At 41.9% G+C, this 19,939-nt stretch overlaps 2 protein-coding genes and 1 non-coding gene across 4 annotated transcripts in view; all 3 read left to right on the top strand.

Annotated features, from left to right (window-relative positions):
* The first annotated feature begins 313 nt into the window (after positions 1–313).
* On the top strand, positions 314–12,137 carry LOC113660627 (WD repeat-containing protein 88). The gene is made up of 11 exons (XM_027174255.2): positions 314–492; positions 4,668–4,778; positions 4,880–4,968; positions 6,939–7,002; positions 7,140–7,278; positions 8,715–8,844; positions 9,685–9,869; positions 9,950–10,032; positions 10,143–10,211; positions 10,562–10,660; positions 11,844–12,137. The coding sequence occupies exons 1-11, from the start codon at positions 388–390 to the stop codon at positions 11,964–11,966; spliced, it is 1,197 nt and encodes a 398-aa protein (XP_027030056.1). The 5' UTR covers positions 314–387; the 3' UTR covers positions 11,967–12,137.
* On the top strand, positions 12,137–12,210 carry trnat-agu. Its single transcript has one exon. It is a non-coding gene; the product is annotated as a tRNA-Thr (tRNA).
* Positions 12,211–12,387: 177 nt separating this feature from the next.
* The window catches only part of lrp3 (low density lipoprotein receptor-related protein 3), a 20,737-nt gene continuing 13,185 nt past the window's right edge, over positions 12,388–19,939 (top strand). The window contains exons 1-2 of one of the 2 annotated variants that reach the window (XM_047810689.1): positions 12,388–13,015; positions 13,210–13,601. In XM_047810689.1, the coding sequence (XP_047666645.1) occupies positions 13,529–13,601 (73 nt within the window). In that variant the 5' untranslated portion in view covers positions 12,388–13,015; positions 13,210–13,528. Of the gene's footprint in view, positions 13,053–13,209; positions 13,602–19,939 lie in introns of both variants that reach the window. The other variant, XM_047810682.1, reaches the window with a different exon arrangement.

Below are 19,939 nucleotides of genomic sequence, written 5' to 3'. Positions count from 1 at the left end.
ATGACATTGTTTTATCCTTTACTTATACAATAATTACACATAAGGCTTTATTTATCATCATTTTTATAATAAGGCGTTATAATGCTTATAATCACTATTAACTCTGGAATATGCTTAATGAGAAATGCAACAAAATGATATATAAATAAATAAATAAATGGGCTTAATATTCGAGTTGGATTATATTTACAAGTTTAATTCACTTAATATCCATCATTAGATTAATTTACTTGGATTATATTTAGTCATCGTGCGCGAGACTTTCCGGAAGCTTCCGAACTGTCTGTTGTCATGGAAATTGATGTAAACAGAAATGTCGGAGTGACTTCGGGCTGGTTTTGTCTCTCGGTGTAGAGGAACCAGTAGAAGACATTCCGTTTGAATGACATGTCTCAGATACTGCTGGATCCGCTGACCCTCGATGAGGAGATAAAGGAGGAACAGAAGACACCAGACGTTACCTCGTCATGGGAGCACGTGGCGCTCGCGCAGGTGTGTGAGTTGTGTGAGGTGTGTAAGGAGTATGAGGTTTGTGAGGTTCGTGAGGTGTGTGAGGTGTGTAAGGAGTATGAGGTTTGTGAGGTGTGTGAGGAGTATGAGGTTTGTGAGGTGTGTGAGGTGTGTAAGGAGTATGAGGTTTGTGAGGTGTGTGAGGTGTGTAAGGAGTATGAGGTTTGTGAGGTGTGTAAGGAGTATGAGGTTTGTGAGGTGTGTGAGGTGTGTAAGGAGTATGAGGTTTGTGAGGTGTGTGAGGTGTGTAAGGAGTATGAGGTTTGTGAGGTGTGTAAGGAGTATGAGGTTTGTGAGGTGTGTGAGGTGTGTAAGGAGTATGAGGTTTGTGAGGTGTGTGAGGAGTATGAGGTTTGTGAGGTGTGTGAGGTGTGTAAGGAGTATGAGGTTTGTGAGGTGTGTGAGGTGTGTAAGGAGTATGAGGTTTGTGAGGTGTGTAAGGAGTATGAGGTTTGTGAGGTGTGTGAGTTGTGTAAGGAGTATGAGGTTTGTGAGTTGTGTGAGGTGTGTAAGGAGTATGAGGTTTGTGAGTTGTGTGAGGTGTGTAAGGAGTATGAGGTTTGTGAGGTGCGTGAGGTGTGTAAGGAGTATGAGGTTTGTGAGGTGCGTGAGGTGTGTAAGGAGTATGAGGTTTGTGAGGTGTGTGAGTTGTGTAAGGAGTATGAGGTTTGTGAGGTGTGTGAGGTGTGTAAGGAGTATGAGGTTTGTGAGGTATGTGAGGTGTGTAAGGAGTATGAGGTTTGTGAGGTGTGTGAGGTGTGTAAGGAGTATGAGGTTTGTGAGGTGTGTGAGGTGTGTAAGGAGTATGAGGTTTGTGAGGTGTGTAAGGAGTATGAGGTTTGTGAGGTGTGTGAGTTGTGTAAGGAGTATGAGGTTTGTGAGGTGTGTGAGGTGTGTAAGGAGTATGAGGTTTGTGAGGTGTGTGAGTTGTGTAAGGAGTATGAGGTGTGTGAGTTGTGTAAGGAGTATGAGGTTTGTGAGGTTTGTGAGGTGTGTAAGGAGTATGAGGTTTGTGAGGTGTGAGAGTTTTGTGAGGAGTATGAGGTTGTGAGGTGCGTGAGGTGTTTAAGGAGTATGAGGTGTGTGAGTTTGTAAGGAGTATGAGGTTTGTGAGGTGTGTGAGTTGTGTGAGGAGTATGAGGTTTGTGAGGTGTGGGAGTTGTGTGAGGAGTATGAGGTTTGTGAGGTGTGTGAGTTGTGTGAGGAGTATGAGGTTTGTGAGGTGTGTGAGGTGTGTAAGGAGTATGAGGTTTGTGAGGTGTGTGAGGTGTGTAAGGAGTATGAGGTTTGTGAGGTGCGTGAGGTGTGTAAGGAGTATGAGGTTTGTGAGGTGTGTGAGTTTGTAAGGAGTATGAGGTTTGTGAGGTGTGTGAGGTGTGTAAGGAGTATGAGGTTTGTGAGGTGTGTAAGGAGTATGAGGTTTGTGAGGTGTGTGAGGTGTGTAAGGAGTATGAGGTTTGTGAGGTGTGTGAGGAGTATGAGGTTTGTGAGGTGTGTGAGGTGTGTAAGGAGTATGAGGTTTGTGAGTTGTGTGAGGTGTGTAAGGAGTATGAGGTTTGTGAGGTGCGTGAGGTGTGTAAGGAGTATGAGGTTTGTGAGGTGCGTGAGGTGTGTAAGGAGTATGAGGTTTGTGAGGTGTGTGAGTTGTGTAAGGAGTATGAGGTTTGTGAGGTGTGTGAGGTGTGTAAGGAGTATGAGGTTTGTGAGGTATGTGAGGTGTGTAAGGAGTATGAGGTTTGTGAGGTGTGTGAGGTGTGTAAGGAGTATGAGGTTTGTGAGGTGTGTGAGGTGTGTAAGGAGTATGAGGTTTGTGAGGTGTGTAAGGAGTATGAGGTTTGTGAGGTGTGTGAGTTGTGTAAGGAGTATGAGGTTTGTGAGGTGTGTGAGGTGTGTAAGGAGTATGAGGTTTGTGAGGTGTGTGAGTTGTGTAAGGAGTATGAGGTGTGTGAGTTGTGTAAGGAGTATGAGGTTTGTGAGGTTTGTGAGGTGTGTAAGGAGTATGAGGTTTGTGAGGTGTGTGAGTTGTGTGAGGAGTATGAGGTTTGTGAGGTGCGTGAGGTGTGTAAGGAGTATGAGGTGTGTGAGTTTGTAAGGAGTATGAGGTTTGTGAGGTGTGTGAGTTGTGTGAGGAGTATGAGGTTTGTGAGGTGTGGGAGTTGTGTGAGGAGTATGAGGTTTGTGAGGTGTGTGAGTTGTGTGAGGAGTATGAGGTTTGTGAGGTGTGTGAGGTGTGTAAGGAGTATGAGGTTTGTGAGGTGTGTGAGGTGTGTAAGGAGTATGAGGTTTGTGAGGTGCGTGAGGTGTGTAAGGAGTATGAGGTTTGTGAGGTGTGTGAGTTTGTAAGGAGTATGAGGTTTGTGAGGTGTGTGAGGTGTGTAAGGAGTATGAGGTTTGTGAGGTGTGTAAGGAGTATGAGGTTTGTGAGGTGTGTGAGGTGTGTAAGGAGTATGAGGTTTGTGAGGTGTGTGAGGAGTATGAGGTTTGTGAGGTGTGTGAGGTGTGTAAGGAGTATGAGGTTTGTGAGGTGTGTAAGGAGTATGAGGTTTGTGAGGTGTGTGAGTTGTGTAAGGAGTATGAGGTTTGTGAGGTGTGTGAGTTGTGTGAGGAGTATGAGGTTTGTGAGGTGTGTGAGGTGTGTAAGGAGTATGAGGTTTGTGAGGTGTGTGAGGTGTGTGAGGAGTATGAGGTTTGTGAGGTGTGTGAGTTGTGTAAGGAGTATGAGGTTTGTGAGGTGCGTGAGTTGTGTAAGGAGTATGAGGTTTGTGAGGTGTGTGAGTTGTGTGAGGAGTATGAGGTTTGTGAGGTGTGTGAGGTGTGTAAGGAGTATGAGGTTTGTGAGGTGTGTAAGGAGTATGAGGTTTGTGAGGTGTGTGAGGTGTGTAAGGAGTATGAGGTTTGTGAGGTGTGTGAGGTGTGTAAGGAGTATGAGGTTTGTGAGGTGTGTGAGGAGTATGAGGTTTGTGAGGTGTGTGAGGTGTGTGAGTTAATACACTCCCACCACAAATGATAAGTATTGTTAAAGTAGGCAAACTGTACCGTCTGTCCTTAAATATTTTTTATTAATCCTTATTTTAATTAGTTTATTAGACGTTTATTTCACTCACATTTACAAGCAAAACCTGATAAATAAAAAATTTGATCCAGTCATTAACCTTTTTCTTGGTGGTTGGTGGATCTGGAGTAGAGACTGGGTTGAAACCCAGGAGCACTGTGTGTGTGTGTGTGTGTGTGTGTGTGTGTGTGTGTGTGTGTGTGTGTGTGTGTGTGTGTGTGTGTGTGTGTGTGTGTGAGAGAGGAGAGAGAGAGAGAGACTTGGCTTGACAAAATGGAAAAGAGATCACTATGATATTAAAAACACTAACGTATTGAAAACAGAAAAGTGCAATAATGTGGATTTCCTTTAAATGTTCATCTTATATCTTCATGCAATGGGATTTTTATTAGGCTGTTTATATGTGTGTGTGTGTGTGTGTGTGTGTGTGTGTGTGTGTGTGTGTGTGTGTGTGTGTGTGTATGTATATATGTATGGGGGGGGTCACGGTAGCTAGCACCTTCGCCTCACACCTCCAGGGTTGGGGGTTCGATTACCGCCTATGCCTTGTGTGTGTGAAGTTTGCATGTTCTCCCCGTGCCTCGGGGGTTTCCTCCCCTGGTCCAAAGACATGCATGGTAGGTTGATTGGCATCTCTGGAAAAATTGCCTGTAGTGTGTGAGTGTGTGAGTGAATGAGAGTGTGTGTGTGTGTGTGTGTGTGTGTGTGTGTGTGTGTGTGTGTGCCCTGTGATTCGTTGGCACTCCGTCCAGGGTGTATCCAGCCTCAATGCTCGATGACGCCTGAGATAGGCACAGGCTCCCCGTGACCGGAGAAGTTCGGATAAGCGGTAGAAAATGAATGAATGAATGAATATATATAAAGTAAATTTATTACCGCTTGTCAAAGTTTGGGCATGAGAAAAACACACAAACCTTATAATTAATTGATTAATGTATGTATTAAATAATTAATTAAGTAAGTAATATAATTATTTAATATATAATAACTAATACATTTATTTAAAGCAGATTAAATTGTGCTTAAATCTTTAACAGTTCTTTTTTTTTCATGCACAATTTGCATTAAACCTTTTTGTCATAAATGCTGGTGTTAAATCCTGTAGATTCCAGTAAAGGTGTTGAGAGGACACGCCGACTCCGTGACCAGCTGTCACTTCTGTTTCGGTGACACTCGACTTCTCACCAGCTCCCACGACAAGACGGTGATATTTTGGGTAGGATCATTAAAAAAAGTTACACATGCACACTTTACATTAGGAGATGTCAGTGTATGTCGCCCTTTACGCACTGCTTCCTCTGTGCTTCCTCTGTGCAGGATGTGGAGACAGGAGCTCAGCTGATGGTGCTGACAGGAGGACACTCAGGACCCATCACTGCCTGCTGTTTAGTCCAGGAGAAAAACAGGTAGAAAAGAAGGAGTGAACAGTCAGTTAGGTTTAGTAGAAATGATAACATTTCTTATTTATACAGCACAAATAGTACAGGTTATCTAATAGGTAAGTAAGGTCTAATAGGTTTAAAAAAAAGCAACAAATGATGCAATCAGAAAGCCTCCAATGCTACAGCGAAGACACGTTAGTGAATACGAGTGAATGAAGGCATGAATGAGAGCTCTGTTTTTATCAATTCTGAGAAAAATAAAAGCCCCAGAATTAAAAGATGATGTAACTTTAAGTAAGTTTTGGTTGGATTGAAGCACCGTAACGTCTTTGTGTAAATGTCCATCATGTTGGGGATGAACTGGCTGAACGAACGAAGGGAACACAGAAGGATCTTTTACAAATGAAAGGCTGAGATGATGTTAAAAATAACCTCTACGATTGCTTTTGATCGTAAATGGTTTTCAATCATGGTCTTTATCTATTAGCACACTTTATGGTGTCAGTATAAAACAGATGGAGAAATATATATATATATACAGCATCTTGTAACAAATGACATATTTGAAAACATGCAAATCACGCAGGCTTTTTTGCTTCACAGCATCTTTTGTCTTGAGAATTAAATTGGATGCTTTTTGTTAAAGAGAGAATAAAAAAAACACTTGAAAATCACCTCGTGAAATAAAACCCATTAACCACTCAAGTAAAATGCCCTGACAAGAAGAAAAAAACACATCCATGTCTCTGGTTACACTCTCGCTTCTCACTTCTTTTATTACCACGCAGTCCTTTTGTGAATGGAAGCTGTTGCTAGGCAACACAAGAAGCCAAAGGGCACTCGGCGTGATGCTTCGCCACGTTAATGAGTTTCTTCACGGCAGCATTTAATTTCCTTGTTATTACATGCTGTTTGACATTTTTGTCATGTAAGGATCGAGAAAAATTAATTTGATCTACTCGAGTCGCAGCCCACAGAAGAACTTTGTGTCTGTTGTGTCATTGTTTGTCTTTAATGTTCCTAGTAGACCTCATACTGTGTGAAAGTAAGAGATAAAATTAACTAATAAATTATACACTGCAATAATAACGACACCAGGAATGAAAACTCATACGGAAAATCTCCGGCACTGGAAATATCATAAATAATAAAAATATTTATAAAAAGTAATGTGAAGAAAAGAACAAATCAGACATGACTCATTTGACTCATTTGACTCACATGACTCTTCTTTAAGACTCTTCCAGCTCCAGAATACACATTACTTTTAAAAATCTTTGCCATTTCTAATAGGATCTGATGACATGATATGTTTTTCTTTCTTTATTATCAACCATGTTCCGATGCTGGGTAGCGGATCGGTGCCCTCTCTAAAATATTATGAATATATTATGAATTTAATGCTTAAGAAAACAGTAAGATGATCTAGACCTTAAAAAAAAACATATATGAATACATGAATGGCATAAATATGCTATTTAAAAACCCTCTCAACTCTATCTGCTATTCTAAATAAACACATAGGGGAAGTCGTGGCCTAATGCTTAAAGAGTTTGACTCCTAACCCTAAGGTTGTGGGTTCGAGTCTCAGGCTGGCAATACCATGACTGAGGTGCCCTTGAGCAAGACACCGAACCCAAACTGCTCCCCGGGCGCCGCAACATAAATGGCTGGTGTGTGTGTGTGTGTGTTCACTGCTGTGTGCACAGACAGCTAAAGCTGTAACTAGGAAACATTCTACAACATTAAATATAACTATATATACGTTAAATATAACTATATATACATAAAAAGCATTATGTATTTTTTAAATAAACAAACTAATGTAATTGTTGGGTAATTGCTGTGGTATAAAACGAATGGAACAACACTCAAGTGATGATGAAACATCTTTATCTCTGAGGAAGTATGTGTGTGTGTGTGTGTGTGTGTGTGTGTGTGTGTGTGTGTGTGTGTGTGTGTGTGTGTGTGTGTGTGTGTGTTTTGTCCTTCAGTGTAATAACATCCTCTTGGGACAAGACGATAAATGCCTGGGACCTGGAGACTGGTAAAATCCTGGTGAATTGTCCTAATCTCATTTCTTGTTTCATATAATTTTTTGTCTCACAGTTTAAATTTTAAACCTCTAGTAATGATGTTTTGTGTGTGTGTGTGTGTGTGTGTGTGTGTGTGTGTGTGTGTGTGTGTGTGTCTAGTGGACAGTAACACAGGGTGGTTTGCTGATGTCATGCAGCGTGTCAGGGGACGGGAAATACGTGGCTTCAACCTCAGACATGGACAACGCTCTGTATGTCAGCTGTGCAGCTACGGGACAGAAACTGCATTACATTCCAGGTCATAAACAAATGAATAAACTTATATATTATAGGGAGCACTGAGTGTAGCTCTGGGTTGTGTGATAAAAGAAGTTGTATATGACGGGATATCCAAACAATAAACACATACAGGCAGGAAGTCATGGCTTAAGGGTTATAGAGTTTGTCTCCTAACCCTAAGGTTGTGGGTTCGAGTCTCGGGCCGACAATACCACGACTGAGGTGCCCTTGAGCAAGGCACCAACTGCTCCCCGGGCTACCCAGTGCTCCGGGTGTGTGTTCACGGCGTGTGTGTGTTCATGGTGTGTGTGTGTTCACTGCTGTGTGTGTGCACTTTGGATGGGTTAAATGCAGAGAACGAACTCTGAGTATGTGTCACCGTACTTAGCCGTATGTCACGTCACGTCACGAAATAAACTTGTGAGTGGAGAAATAAAACATGAATGAATCTCATACTGGGTGCCCAATATGATTGGTCTGATGAAAACCTTTGGTTTCGGGTCACACTTGATTCAACAAAGTGTGAAAAAACACGGACGCATCTATTTTCATCTATTATTAGCAAACATTTAGGTAGCTAACTGTGGTGAGTCAGTTGCTGAACTCGGAGTTAGTTGACTGTTTTCTTTGCTTTTTTTCTAGTTGGTGATTATCTCATCGAATGCAGCATTAATCTTATTCCATTCCTGGAAGTTAAAGCACCTGTCTAGTAAACAGGAGATCCTGGGTTCGAATCCCAGCGGTGCCTTTTAATAATAATCGTACAAAACCGCTCAAATTTATTAGATATATTTTTTTTTACCCAAAGAAATAAATAAAATATGAGGTTTCTAAATCCCACGTTAAATAATTTGTTTCAGTCCAACAAACAATCCTCTTAATGAATCCAATGTGAACCAGTGTTATTCCTGTGAGGAAGTGATGGTCCGGGCAGTTAAGGCGCTGGGATCTTGGTCGGGGTTCGAGTCAACAAGCTGCTGAGACATCAAGGTTGGGTCCTTGAGCAAGGTCCTTAACCTCACCTGCTCCAGGTGCTGTCCTATGGCTTGTCCCTGCGCTGTGACCCCATAACCTGGGATATGCGAAAACCCTTTTAGTGTCTCATTAAGATCATTTTAAACTGGGATGCAATAAACCATAATTTATGCATAAAGATGTCTGTCTCATAGGAAGAAGGTACTAAGCACTACATAGTGGGAACACCACAAAACCCTGCTTCCAGGACATCAGATGTATCTATCTGTTCAGATGCTGATCATTAATGTTATTCCCGTCACTTGTTAGTGGCTTTTATGTTATTTCCGATCTGCATGTGTAGATTATTGTTTTGGTGTGTATTGTGATGTGAACAAAATCCCTCCGGCCTTCAGGTGGCGCCCTTTCTGTGCCCACGATGTGCCTGTAATGCTTTCAAGAAGTTGATGAAGAATGTTAGTATGTGTCTGTGTCTCTCAGGTCATCATACATCCACGGTGATGAGCTGCAGGTTTGATGCTCAGAGTCAGCATGTTGCCAGTGTCTCAGCAGACAGATCCGTTAAATTGTGGGACATTAGCTCTCACAAAACCACTCTGAACATAAACAGGTACTAATATCCTTCTTCATTTGACTCAAACTGAATTCTTTAAGTCAATGATTTGACAATAAAGATGATATTTATTTCATTTATACCTATATAAACCTGACCAGACCTAAGTAAAGTCGATTATACATGAAGCTGGATAACTAAAAGTCTACATTTGAAAAAAAAATGCTACAATTTATTTCCAGTCATTACCAAATTGGCATTATATGATATTCATTCATTCATTTTCTACCGCTTATCCGAACTTTTCGGGTCACGGTGAGCCTGTGCCTATCTCAGGCGTCATCGGGCATCGAGGCAGGATACACCCTGGACGGAGTGCCAACCCATCGCAGAGCACACACACACTCTCATTCACTCACACACTCACACACTACAGACAATTTTCCAGAGATGCCAATCAACCTACCATGCATGTCTTTGGACCGGGGGAGGAAACCGGAGTACCCGGAGGAAACCCCCGAGGCACGGGGAGAACATGCAAACTCCACACACACAAGGCGGAGGCGGGAATCGAACCCCCAACCCTTTAGGTGTGAGGTGAACGTGTTAACCACTAAGTCACCGTGCCCCCTATATGATATTCAGATTTTTTAATTTAAGATTCATTTTATATATATATATATGCCTTCATGAGGAAATTAACATATCCATCAATATCATTCAGAAACACCGGAGTTCAATACAAACAAATAATAAAATAAAAAAAGAATTTTCATGTCAAAACAGTGTAGCACAAAGTGCTTGGACCCCTTAATCGCTGCTTGCCACAAGCTACAGTATATTGTTCATTTTTATGGGTTTTTTCTCTCATTTTTCTTTTTTTCCCCATTCCTCCAGTGCTCACACAAACGTCATCTCCAGATGCTGCTTTACACAAAATGGCCGTTACTTGTGCACGGCATCATGGGACCGTACACTAAAGCTGTGGGACGTGCAAACAGGTTCCTTCCGTACCAGAGGAGGAGAGCAGCTCAACAAAGGCCATGATGGAAGTGTCAGCTCCTGTGCTTTCTCCAGTGATGGTATGAGAAAGTTCTTAAAACTTAAGAAAGATTCAGTATCACTTGCTCACCTCTAATGAGAAAAACAATCTGCTCTCCAGCTTCTTTTCTTGTGTCTGGATCGTACGACAGAACCGTCGCATTGTGGGATGTGAAGGGACTGTACAGAACTCTGGTGCTGAAGGTAATTGCATTTAATTGCACGGAGAGAAAGTAAATATTTTTTTTATCTGCTAAATGCAGTTCTATTGTGAACTGGTGACCTAATCGTTCTTGTCGTTTTTTTAAACTCAGGGTCATCTGGACTGGGTGACAGACGTGGACATCAGTGCTGATAAGAACTGGGTGGCCTCCTCTTCAAAGGTGAGATGTACATTATCGATAAAAAGAGTCAGCCGAGTTATAGAATTAGAGAAAGTTTGATAACTGATAGTTAATACACATACACACAGTTTGTGTAAAAAAAATTCAAGTGAAAGAAAACAGTGTTGAAGTGTTGAAACTTGTTGTTGTTTAACAGATGCTGGCCCACGATCTTGTGACTCACTGAAAGACCTGGTTTAACCTGCCAGGAGTTTAATCACCTGGCTGTAGATAGTAATTTCAACTAGATAAAGATCTACATCCAAAATTAGTCTATGTGGTCTTAGTCTATGGATTTCCACTGTGAAGAGATTACATCATCCAGACTCTTAACTGCTGTGTGTTTGTAGGATTGTACAGTGCGGCTGTGGAACATTGAGCAGCATGAGAGCATTCCTACAGTCAGAGAGAGCAGGAAAGCACATGGACATGAACCTCTTATCCTTCAGGTACAGCTTCATACATGCTCCATTTAATGCTGACAACTTAATGCCATTATTGCTACACTGTCATTAGAGATTTGACTTTTTTACAGTTTAGTGACTACTAAAATTTCCTAGCAACAAATCGTGACATTCTGACCAGACATTAGCGATTGTCCTGTAGATGATATGGCGCTCCAGTATGTAAAGCTGGACTACAATGTGCTTCTTTGAGCCTGCGACAATCACTGATCACCAATAATCACCACTGATCACCACTGATCCCACTGATCACCGCTGATCCCCCCGATCCCACTGACCAATCATTGATCGCCACTTATCCCACTGACCAATCACTGATCACCACTGACCAATCATTGATCACTACTGACCAATCACTGATCATCAATAATCACCACTGACCAATCGCTGATCACCACTGATCCCACTGATCACCGCTGATCTCACTGACCAATCACTGATCACCACTGATCACTGCTGATCCCACTGACCAATCATTTATTACTACTGACCAATCGCTGATCATCAATAATCACCACTGACCAATCACCGCTGATCTCACTGACCAGTCAATTATCACTACTGATACCACTGATCTTACTGACCAATCATTGATCACCACTGATCACCACTGACCAATCATTGATCACCATTGATCCCACACTGATCACTGTTGATCCCACGGATCCCACTGATCACCACTGACAAATCACGGATCACCACTGATCCCACTCATCACCATTGATCCAACTGATCACCACTGATCCCACTGACCAATCACTGGTTCTCCACTTGTCCACTTCTCCTGTTGATTCTTCATTTGTGCACTTCTATTCTGTTCTATTATATTACATAAATTCCATTTAGAATATTTCAACGTGTCTTCAGGAAATCATCTCACTTCATTATACACAAAATTGTCGCATAGCGTCACCGGTCGGTTTCTGAAGACTTTTTTGAGCATGAACCAACTTTCCCCTGAAAACATTTTGTGATATTAGTGATCTTGGGTCGACAAACACAGTAAAATTACATTTGTGTTGTTTGTTTTGAATGGCTGTAGTTATAGATGCAGATTATACAAATATCTGAAATAACCACGTGGCTAAAGTAACCACTTTTTACCTGTTGTGTCTGGCTACAAATCTCTACAACTCTCAGCTAATATGTATTCGTTTTGTGTTTTTAGTGTGAGGAATGTGGAAAAGTCTTCTCACTGTCTCACTTGGAGAAAGCTAACTTCATCACCAAGTGTGTGTTCTGTCGACTGAAGACTCCACACACTTCTCTACCAGCACCTCCACCTCTTTAGCATCGAGGAAGCTCATGCAGCTTCGACATAGAGCTTCGTCAACCGCCATGTTACATTAGCGATGCCTTTTAGACGACATTAAGTCATTAGCGTGTATAACGTAGTACTTATTAGTCGTATTATCTTTTATTAGATGCATATGACGTGAAATTTAACCTGGTGAGCGCAACGGCGCCGTGGCTTAGTTGGTTAAAGCGCCTGTCTAGTAAACAGGAGATCCTGGGTTCGAATCCCAGCGGTGCCTTTTAATAATAATCCTACAAAACCGCTCAAATTTATTAGATGTAGTTTTTTTTTACCCAAAGAAAAAAATAAAATATGAGGTTTTTAAATCCCACGTTATATATATATATATATATATTTTCGGTCCAACAAACAATCATCTTAAAAAATCAGTGTTAAACCCGTGAGGACGTGATGATCCATCGGTTAAGGTCCTGGGATCTTGATCAGAAGGTCGGGGTTCGAGTCCACAAGCTGCTGAGCATCAGCGTTGGGTCCTTGGGCAAGGTCCTTAAACTCACCTGCTCCAGGGGCGCCGTCCCTATGGCTTGACCCTGCGCTGTGACCCCATAACCTGGGATACGCGAAAACCCTTTTAGTGTCTCATTAAGATAATTTTAAACTGGAATGCAATGAATCATAATCTATGCATAAAGCTGTCTGTCTCATAGGAAGAAGGTACCAAGCACTACATAGTGGGAACACCACAAGACCCTGCTTCCAGGACATCAGATGTATCTGTTCAGATGCTGATCATTAATGTTATTCCCGTCACTTGTTAGTGGCTGTAATGTTATTTCCGATCTGCGTGTATAAATCATCGTGTTGGTGTGTATTGTGATTTGGACAAAATCCCTCCGGCCTTCAGGTGGCGCCCTTTCGTTCATAAACTAACCTCCTGTCGGAGAGGCTTTCTGCTTCTTTAAACAGGATGGAAAACCGTGCAAACAGCCTGACTGTGCATTCGGGACCTGGACATAATCAAGCGTTTCATCCATAATGCGTAATCGTGGAAACATGGATCTGAGTGAGAAATCCGAGCTCAGGTGTGCAGTCATGCAACCAGCCAGAGACTGACTTGGGGTTATTATTTTTTTTTTTTGTCTGCGCTTTGCATTGGTTTCCTTTTTCTCTTTCTCTCTTGCAGCAATTATTGTAATACATCAGTGCAGAGTATCAGCTTCTTTCTTTCATGCATTTGACTGTTTCTGTGACTAAAAACGTCCTGGTCTTTATTCAGAATCAGTGCATAAAGGCAGAGAGACTGAGCGCATTGAAACGCCGCTGCGCTCGAGCCGATTGGAGATTTGGGGAAACGATGGATTATGATGACAGATTACAAATTCACGCGCAGGTGAAGTGAAGTTTGGGGCAAAAGTGTAAAAGACTGGACTTGTCAACGCGACTCAGGGTTACAGCTGCTGCTACTTTGTGTCACGGAGAGTCCTCTTGCACATCTGGCTTTTACTAATCCGATCTGTAGACAAAACAAACCCCCAGATGTGGAAAGAAACATCTGCAATGTGATCCAAGGAATCACCTGCGCGTCTCACGTGATAATGAAGGTCGGAGGGATGAAGCTTTTCTTAATGAAGTGCTTGTTATTTCTGCGCTGTGTTTGGCTTTGTTTGGGTGAGTACCTTAAAATCCAATCCGGGTTCTTTGAGCCACACAATAAACCAGATTTTACACACATCCAGGTCGAGATCGAGATCCAGGTCCGGGTTTTGAACTCTACCGAGCATCCAGAGGTGAAATTAGTGAGTGGCTTTAGAACTGGATCAGAAAGAAACCTTGAGAGGAACCAAACATTAAAGGAAACATCTGGGAGACTAGTTAGATTTTAATAATCATGTTAATGTGAGTGTAGTTTGGACCTGAACCTGATCAATGTCATGAAAAACAAGCGCTTGGAGCATCTCAGAGAGCAGAAATGGGTTTGATATCACCATTTACCTGGGACTTTTATTTAAATATATTGCCCTTACTAGGCTAGAATAACAAAAAAAAAAAAAACATTTGAGTCATTAACTGTATGACGTGACAAGCAGCATGACGTGATGAAGAAATTCACTGCTGAACACAAAAATCTTTTTTATTTCCACCAAAAATAGGCCAAAAGTTAAAATGTACAATGTCTTGCTTTATAATAAATAAAACCTACGTATTGTATATAAAGTGCTCCGGTATAAGAGGAATAAAGAGTCTTGATGCTGTTTTAAAACTTTAGTGTAATTAGAGTAACTCATTATTTCTTTTATTGTCTTTCACAGCAAGTTGTCTTTTTTTTTTTATTTCATACCTTTCAAACAGTTTGTTTAATACTTCAGTGTGTTGTGACATGGAGGAAACCAAGAGTAGAATTTATTATTGCTCTTCCATGTGGAACCCTGGGGTCACTGAAGCACCCAAACGAGCCCTCGCCAGGGACCGTCAGAGGCAGCAGCGTGCCATGTGGTGGCTTTAATGATCCCTGAACTCCTGTGTGAAACTGTCATGTTCCGTTAGTCATGTTTCAAAAAGCAAGCACACAGAAACCAACAGGTCTGTCGGAGGCACACCTGAGACCCTGTGTTCATTCTGTCTTACCTACACACAATCTCCTACACAATATACTCTCTCTCTCTCTCTCTCTCTCTCTCTCTCTCTCAAACACACACACACACACTCAAACGCTCACACACACACACACACACACACACACACTCTCTCTCTAACACACACACACACACACACACTCAAACGCTCACACTCTCTCTCTCTCTCTCTCTCAAACACACACACACTCTCACACACACTCTCACACACTCACATTCACACTCACACTCACAGACACACACACACCACACACTCTCTCTCTCACACACACACACCACACACACACACACACTCTCAAACACACCCACACATACAAACACACACACACACACACATACACACACATACACACACACAAACACACTCACAGACACACACTTCCAAACATTCACACACACTCACACACACATACACACTCAAATGCTCACACACACACACACACTCAAACACTCACACACACACACACTCTCTCTCTCACGCACACACACGCACACACACACTCTCAAACTCACACACACATTCACACTCACAGACACACACCCCCACACAATCACACACACACATACACACACACACACACCAGGGTGGAATTCACCAAGCCTAGATATGCATCCTCAAAATGTAAGCATTAATAGCTGCAGATTTAGTTCTGACTGTATTTTAGCTTCCACTGGTGAGAGAACGACTGTTTAATAGCAGATAATAATCGTGCTTTGTGAGTAATAGCGGCCTATTGATTAGTTTAAATCTCTGAAGTGCACTAATAATAAAAGGGGTCTAATTCTATGTTATGTGATTATAATGAGTCAAGGGGGTGTTTAGTAATTATATAAACAAACAATCAGCACCTGATAAAACCTTTAACACCGACCGGGTCGTGCTGATAGTGATGAGAATCTGATGATTAATACCTACTTGCACTGGTATTGCTGGGAGAGCGTTGTTCTACTGAACGCTTTGTGGATTATTGTGCATGTTGCGAGTTGTTATAATTGATTTGATCGTCCTTAAAGATACCCAGTGAGCCGATTCAGCTCCCACAGCACAGGATAGGTCCACTAACGATGCCGAGTGAGCCGATTCAGCTCCCACAGCACAGGACAGGTCCACTAACGATGCAGAGTGAGCCGATTCAGCTCCCACAGCACAGGACAGGTCTAATAACGGTGCCGAGTGAGCCGATTCAGCTCCCACAGCACAGGACAGGTCTAATAACGATGCCGAGAGCCGATTCAGCTCCCACAGCACAGGACAGGCCCACTAACGATGCCGAGTGAGCCAATTCAGCTCCCACAGCACAGGACAGGTCCACTAACGATGCTGAGTGAGCCGATTCAGCTCCCACAGCACAGGACAGGTCTAATAACGATGCCGAGAGCCGATTCAGCTCCCACAGCACAGGACAGGTCTAATAACGGTGCCGAGTGAGCCGATTCAGCTCCCACAGCACAGGACAGGTCTAATAACGATGCAGAGTGAGCCGATTCAGCTCCCACAGCACAGGACAGGTCTAATAACGATGCCGAGTGAGCCGATTCAGCTCCCACAGCACAGGACAGGTCTAATAACGATGCCGAGAGCCGATTCAAGGATGTACACTGCCAAAAATTCTTATTCATGTAATGCATTTCATCCTACTCAATATGTGTGTGTTACAAAAGTACTGATCATTTTATTATCTGAAACTGGTTTAATTTGTATCAGATATACAGTCATGGCCAAAAGTTTTGGCACCCCTGATATTTTTCCACAAAACAAAGTATTTGTCACAGAAAAGTATCGCATTTACACATGTTACAAATGCCTTGTGTGTGTGGAGTTTGCATGTTCTCCCCGTGCCTCGGGGGTTTCCTCCGGGTACTCCGGTTTCCTCCCCCGGTCCAAAGACATGCATGCATCTCTGGAAAATTGTCCGTAGTGTGTGAGTGTGTGAGTGAATGAGAGTGTGTGTGTGTGTGTGTGTGCCCTGTGATGGGTTGGCACTCCGTCCAGGGTGTATCCTGCCTCGATGCCCAATGACGCCTGAGATAGGCACAGGCTCCCCGTGACCCGAGAAGTTCGGATAAGCGGTAGAAAATTAAGCTTCTTACACCTCTCACCTGGAATTTAGGACCACTCTTCCTTTGCAAACTGCTCCAGGTCTCATATTAGAAGGGCCCCTTTCCCAAAAGCTATTTGAAGATCTCTCCACAGGTGTTCAATGGGATTTAGATCTGGACTCATTGCTGGCCACTTCAGAACTCTCCAGCGCTTTGTTGCCATTATTTCTGGGTGCTTTTTGAAGTACGTTTGGGGTCATTGTCCTGCTGGAAGACCCGTTATCTCGGATAGTTCGCACCGATGCTGATGCACCCTGAGCCTGCAGGACAGATTGAATTTCTTTGGAACTACCTTTCATCCACCTCTCATCAATTTTTCTCCGCCGTCCACGTCTAGGGAGATTAGCTATAGTGCAAACGTCTTGATCATGTTGCGCACTGTGGACAAAGGAACATCTAGATTTCTGGAGATGGATTGTAACCTTGAGATTGTTGATATTTGAACACGATTTTGATTCTCAAGTCCTCAGACAGTTCTCTTCTCCTCTTTCTGTTCTCCATGCTAAGTGTGGCACACACAGACACACAATGCGAAGACTGAGTCTCTCCTTTTATCTGCTTTCAGGTGTGATTTTTAAATTGCCCCACACCTGTTACTTGCCCCAGGTGAGTTTAAAGGAGCATCACATGATTGAAACAAACTTATTTATTCACAAATTTGAAAGGGTGCCAATAATTTTTGTGTGAAATTAGGTCAAATTTGCTTTTTCATTTGTTTTTGTTTTTTTGTGTTTTATCAATAAACACAAAGTAAATAAACCTGTGAATAGCAAAACATGTTTAAGTGCGATACGTTTCTGTGAGAATTTTTTTTAGGGGTGCCAACACTTTTGGCCATGACTGTATAATGTTCCTATTTTAATATTTATGGAACAAATAAAACATTCAGTCTCGTGTTTATCACTTCGAAGTTAAAATTGATTTACCTTTAAGCCTCAAATTGTTATTTTTATCGAAATTTGTCGACAGTTAGAAGTGACGTTTGTTAAAAAAACGGCAATTTTTATCCGTTTATATTTATAATAATGTCATGAATACTGTAGTGACACTGGAGACTTTTTCCTTTTAATGTCCTCCTATTAATGTGCAGAAATATTTCTACCTTTTCTTATACTAAGATCACATATGAAATATTGGCCAAGATATTTGATTTATTTGTTTGTATATTTATTTATAATTATATCGTCCTAGGTGTGTAAAGGTGCGAGTATGCATCAGTGAAGAGAATCTGATAAAGGATGATGGAAAGACAGTAATGATCAAGCGAGCATGTATTTTGTCTTCCCGTCTTTGTGATTATGTGTAAATGTGTGAATCTCTTGAAATAGCTTGAATCCTGCTGTCCTCCGTTGCGCATGTGCTCATGCTCATGCTCTCGCGCGCTGACGCACCGGCGGCCGAGCCAAGTCACGCTTTCATCTGCGTGTGTTCATCTCAGACAGTAGCACGCTGAGATACCGGTGTCACCTTCCTCCTTTCTTCACGATGCAGTGCTGATCAAACTGCACGAGTGAGAAAACAGTGCAGTTTAGCCTGCGGGTCACACGGAGACTTGGTAAATCGTGTAAAGTGTTTTTTTTTTTTTTAATAATCGTGACGTGACGTGACGTGACGTGACGTGACATACGGCTAAGTAAGGTGACCCGTACTCAGAATTCGTTCTCTGCGTTTAACCCATACAAAGTGCACACACACACACACACCGTGAACACACACCCGGAGCATTGAGCAGCCATTTATGTTGCGGCGCACAGGGAGCAGTTGAGGGGGTTCGGTGCCTTACTCAAGGGCACCTCAGTCGTGGTATCGCCGGCCCGAGACTCGAACCCATAACCTTAGGGTTAGGAGTCAGACTCTGTAACCATTAGGACACGACTTTGAAATATAAATATCAGAATTAAAAAAGCACACTTGGATAAGACGCTCACTGGTGTCCTGAGTCCTGGTACTTAATCTGTAAGAGAATTTAGATAAAATTGTTTTTGTTTAAAAAGCAAATCCAGAATATTTGTAGTTTAGGAAATGGGATTAAATTTAAAGGCATGATTTAATAGCGTTTTATACGAATGGCTCTTTTAACAACGGACCTTGTCGCAAAGCAGCTTTATGGGAATATAAATATATATATATATAAAGTTTAAAGTGTATTTTTGATATTTACCCCTGTTGAACAAGCCAGAGGCAACAGCGGCAAGGAAAAGTCCCGGGGACGATATGATTCAGAAACCTTCAGAGGAGTGTTTTTATTTCCTCTCGAATTTTCTCACTATTTTCTAAATTAAATTGATTAAGTTGTTAATCATTTGCTTTATAAATCCACAAATGTCTGGGTAGAATATTCCAGATGCATAATGTGAGTAATAATGACAGATGAGATGTGGTTCCATCTATTTATACACCCCTCTCTCTCTCTCTCTCTCTCTCTCTCTCTCTCTCTCTCTCTCTCTTCCTCTCTCTCTATATATATATAATATATATCTATTCTATATATATATATACATATCGTATATATATACGTGTATATATATATATATATATATATATATATATATATATATATATATATATATATATATATATATATAAAAAGCATAAAAGGCTGGGTGTAACAGGTGTCTAAAACACATAGGCCACTGTTTTCCTCAGGTGTGAAAAAATGCTGTAAACAAAGAATGCTTTCAGAAATATAAATAATGAGTGTTTATTTCTGTCAATTTACAAAATGTAAAGTAAGCAAACAAAAGAAAAATCTAAATCAGATCGCTATTCGGTGTTACTACCTTTTACCTTCAAACCAGCATGAAGTGATGGCACGACCCCCAAAGGGCCCTGATCTCGACATCATCCAGTGTGTCTGGGATTCCACGAAGAGACAGAAGGATGTGAGAAAGCCGACATCTACAGTACAGAAGATCTGTGGTTAGTTCTCCAAGATGTCTGAAACGACCTACCGAAACGTTCCTTCGAAAACCGTGTGCGAGTGTAGCTAGAAGAATTGCTGCTGTTTTGTAGGCAAAGGGTCGTCACACCAAATATTGATTAGATTTAGATTTCTCTTTTGTTCATTCACTGCATTTTGTACATTTATGAAAATAAATGTTTAACACAGGGGTCACGGTGGTTTAGTGGTTAGCACGTCCGCCTCACACCTCCAGCCTTGTGTGTGAGGAGTTTGCATGTTCTCCCCGTGCCTCGGGGGTTTCCTCCGGGTACTCCGGTTTCCTCCCCCGGTCCAAAGACATGCATGGTAGGTTGATTGGCATCTCTGGAAAA

This window comes from Tachysurus fulvidraco, chromosome 1, assembly GCF_022655615.1.
Source record: "Tachysurus fulvidraco isolate hzauxx_2018 chromosome 1, HZAU_PFXX_2.0, whole genome shotgun sequence".
Lineage (NCBI taxonomy): Eukaryota > Metazoa > Chordata > Actinopteri > Siluriformes > Bagridae > Tachysurus > Tachysurus fulvidraco.
This window is presented reverse-complemented; position numbering and strand designations above follow the sequence as displayed.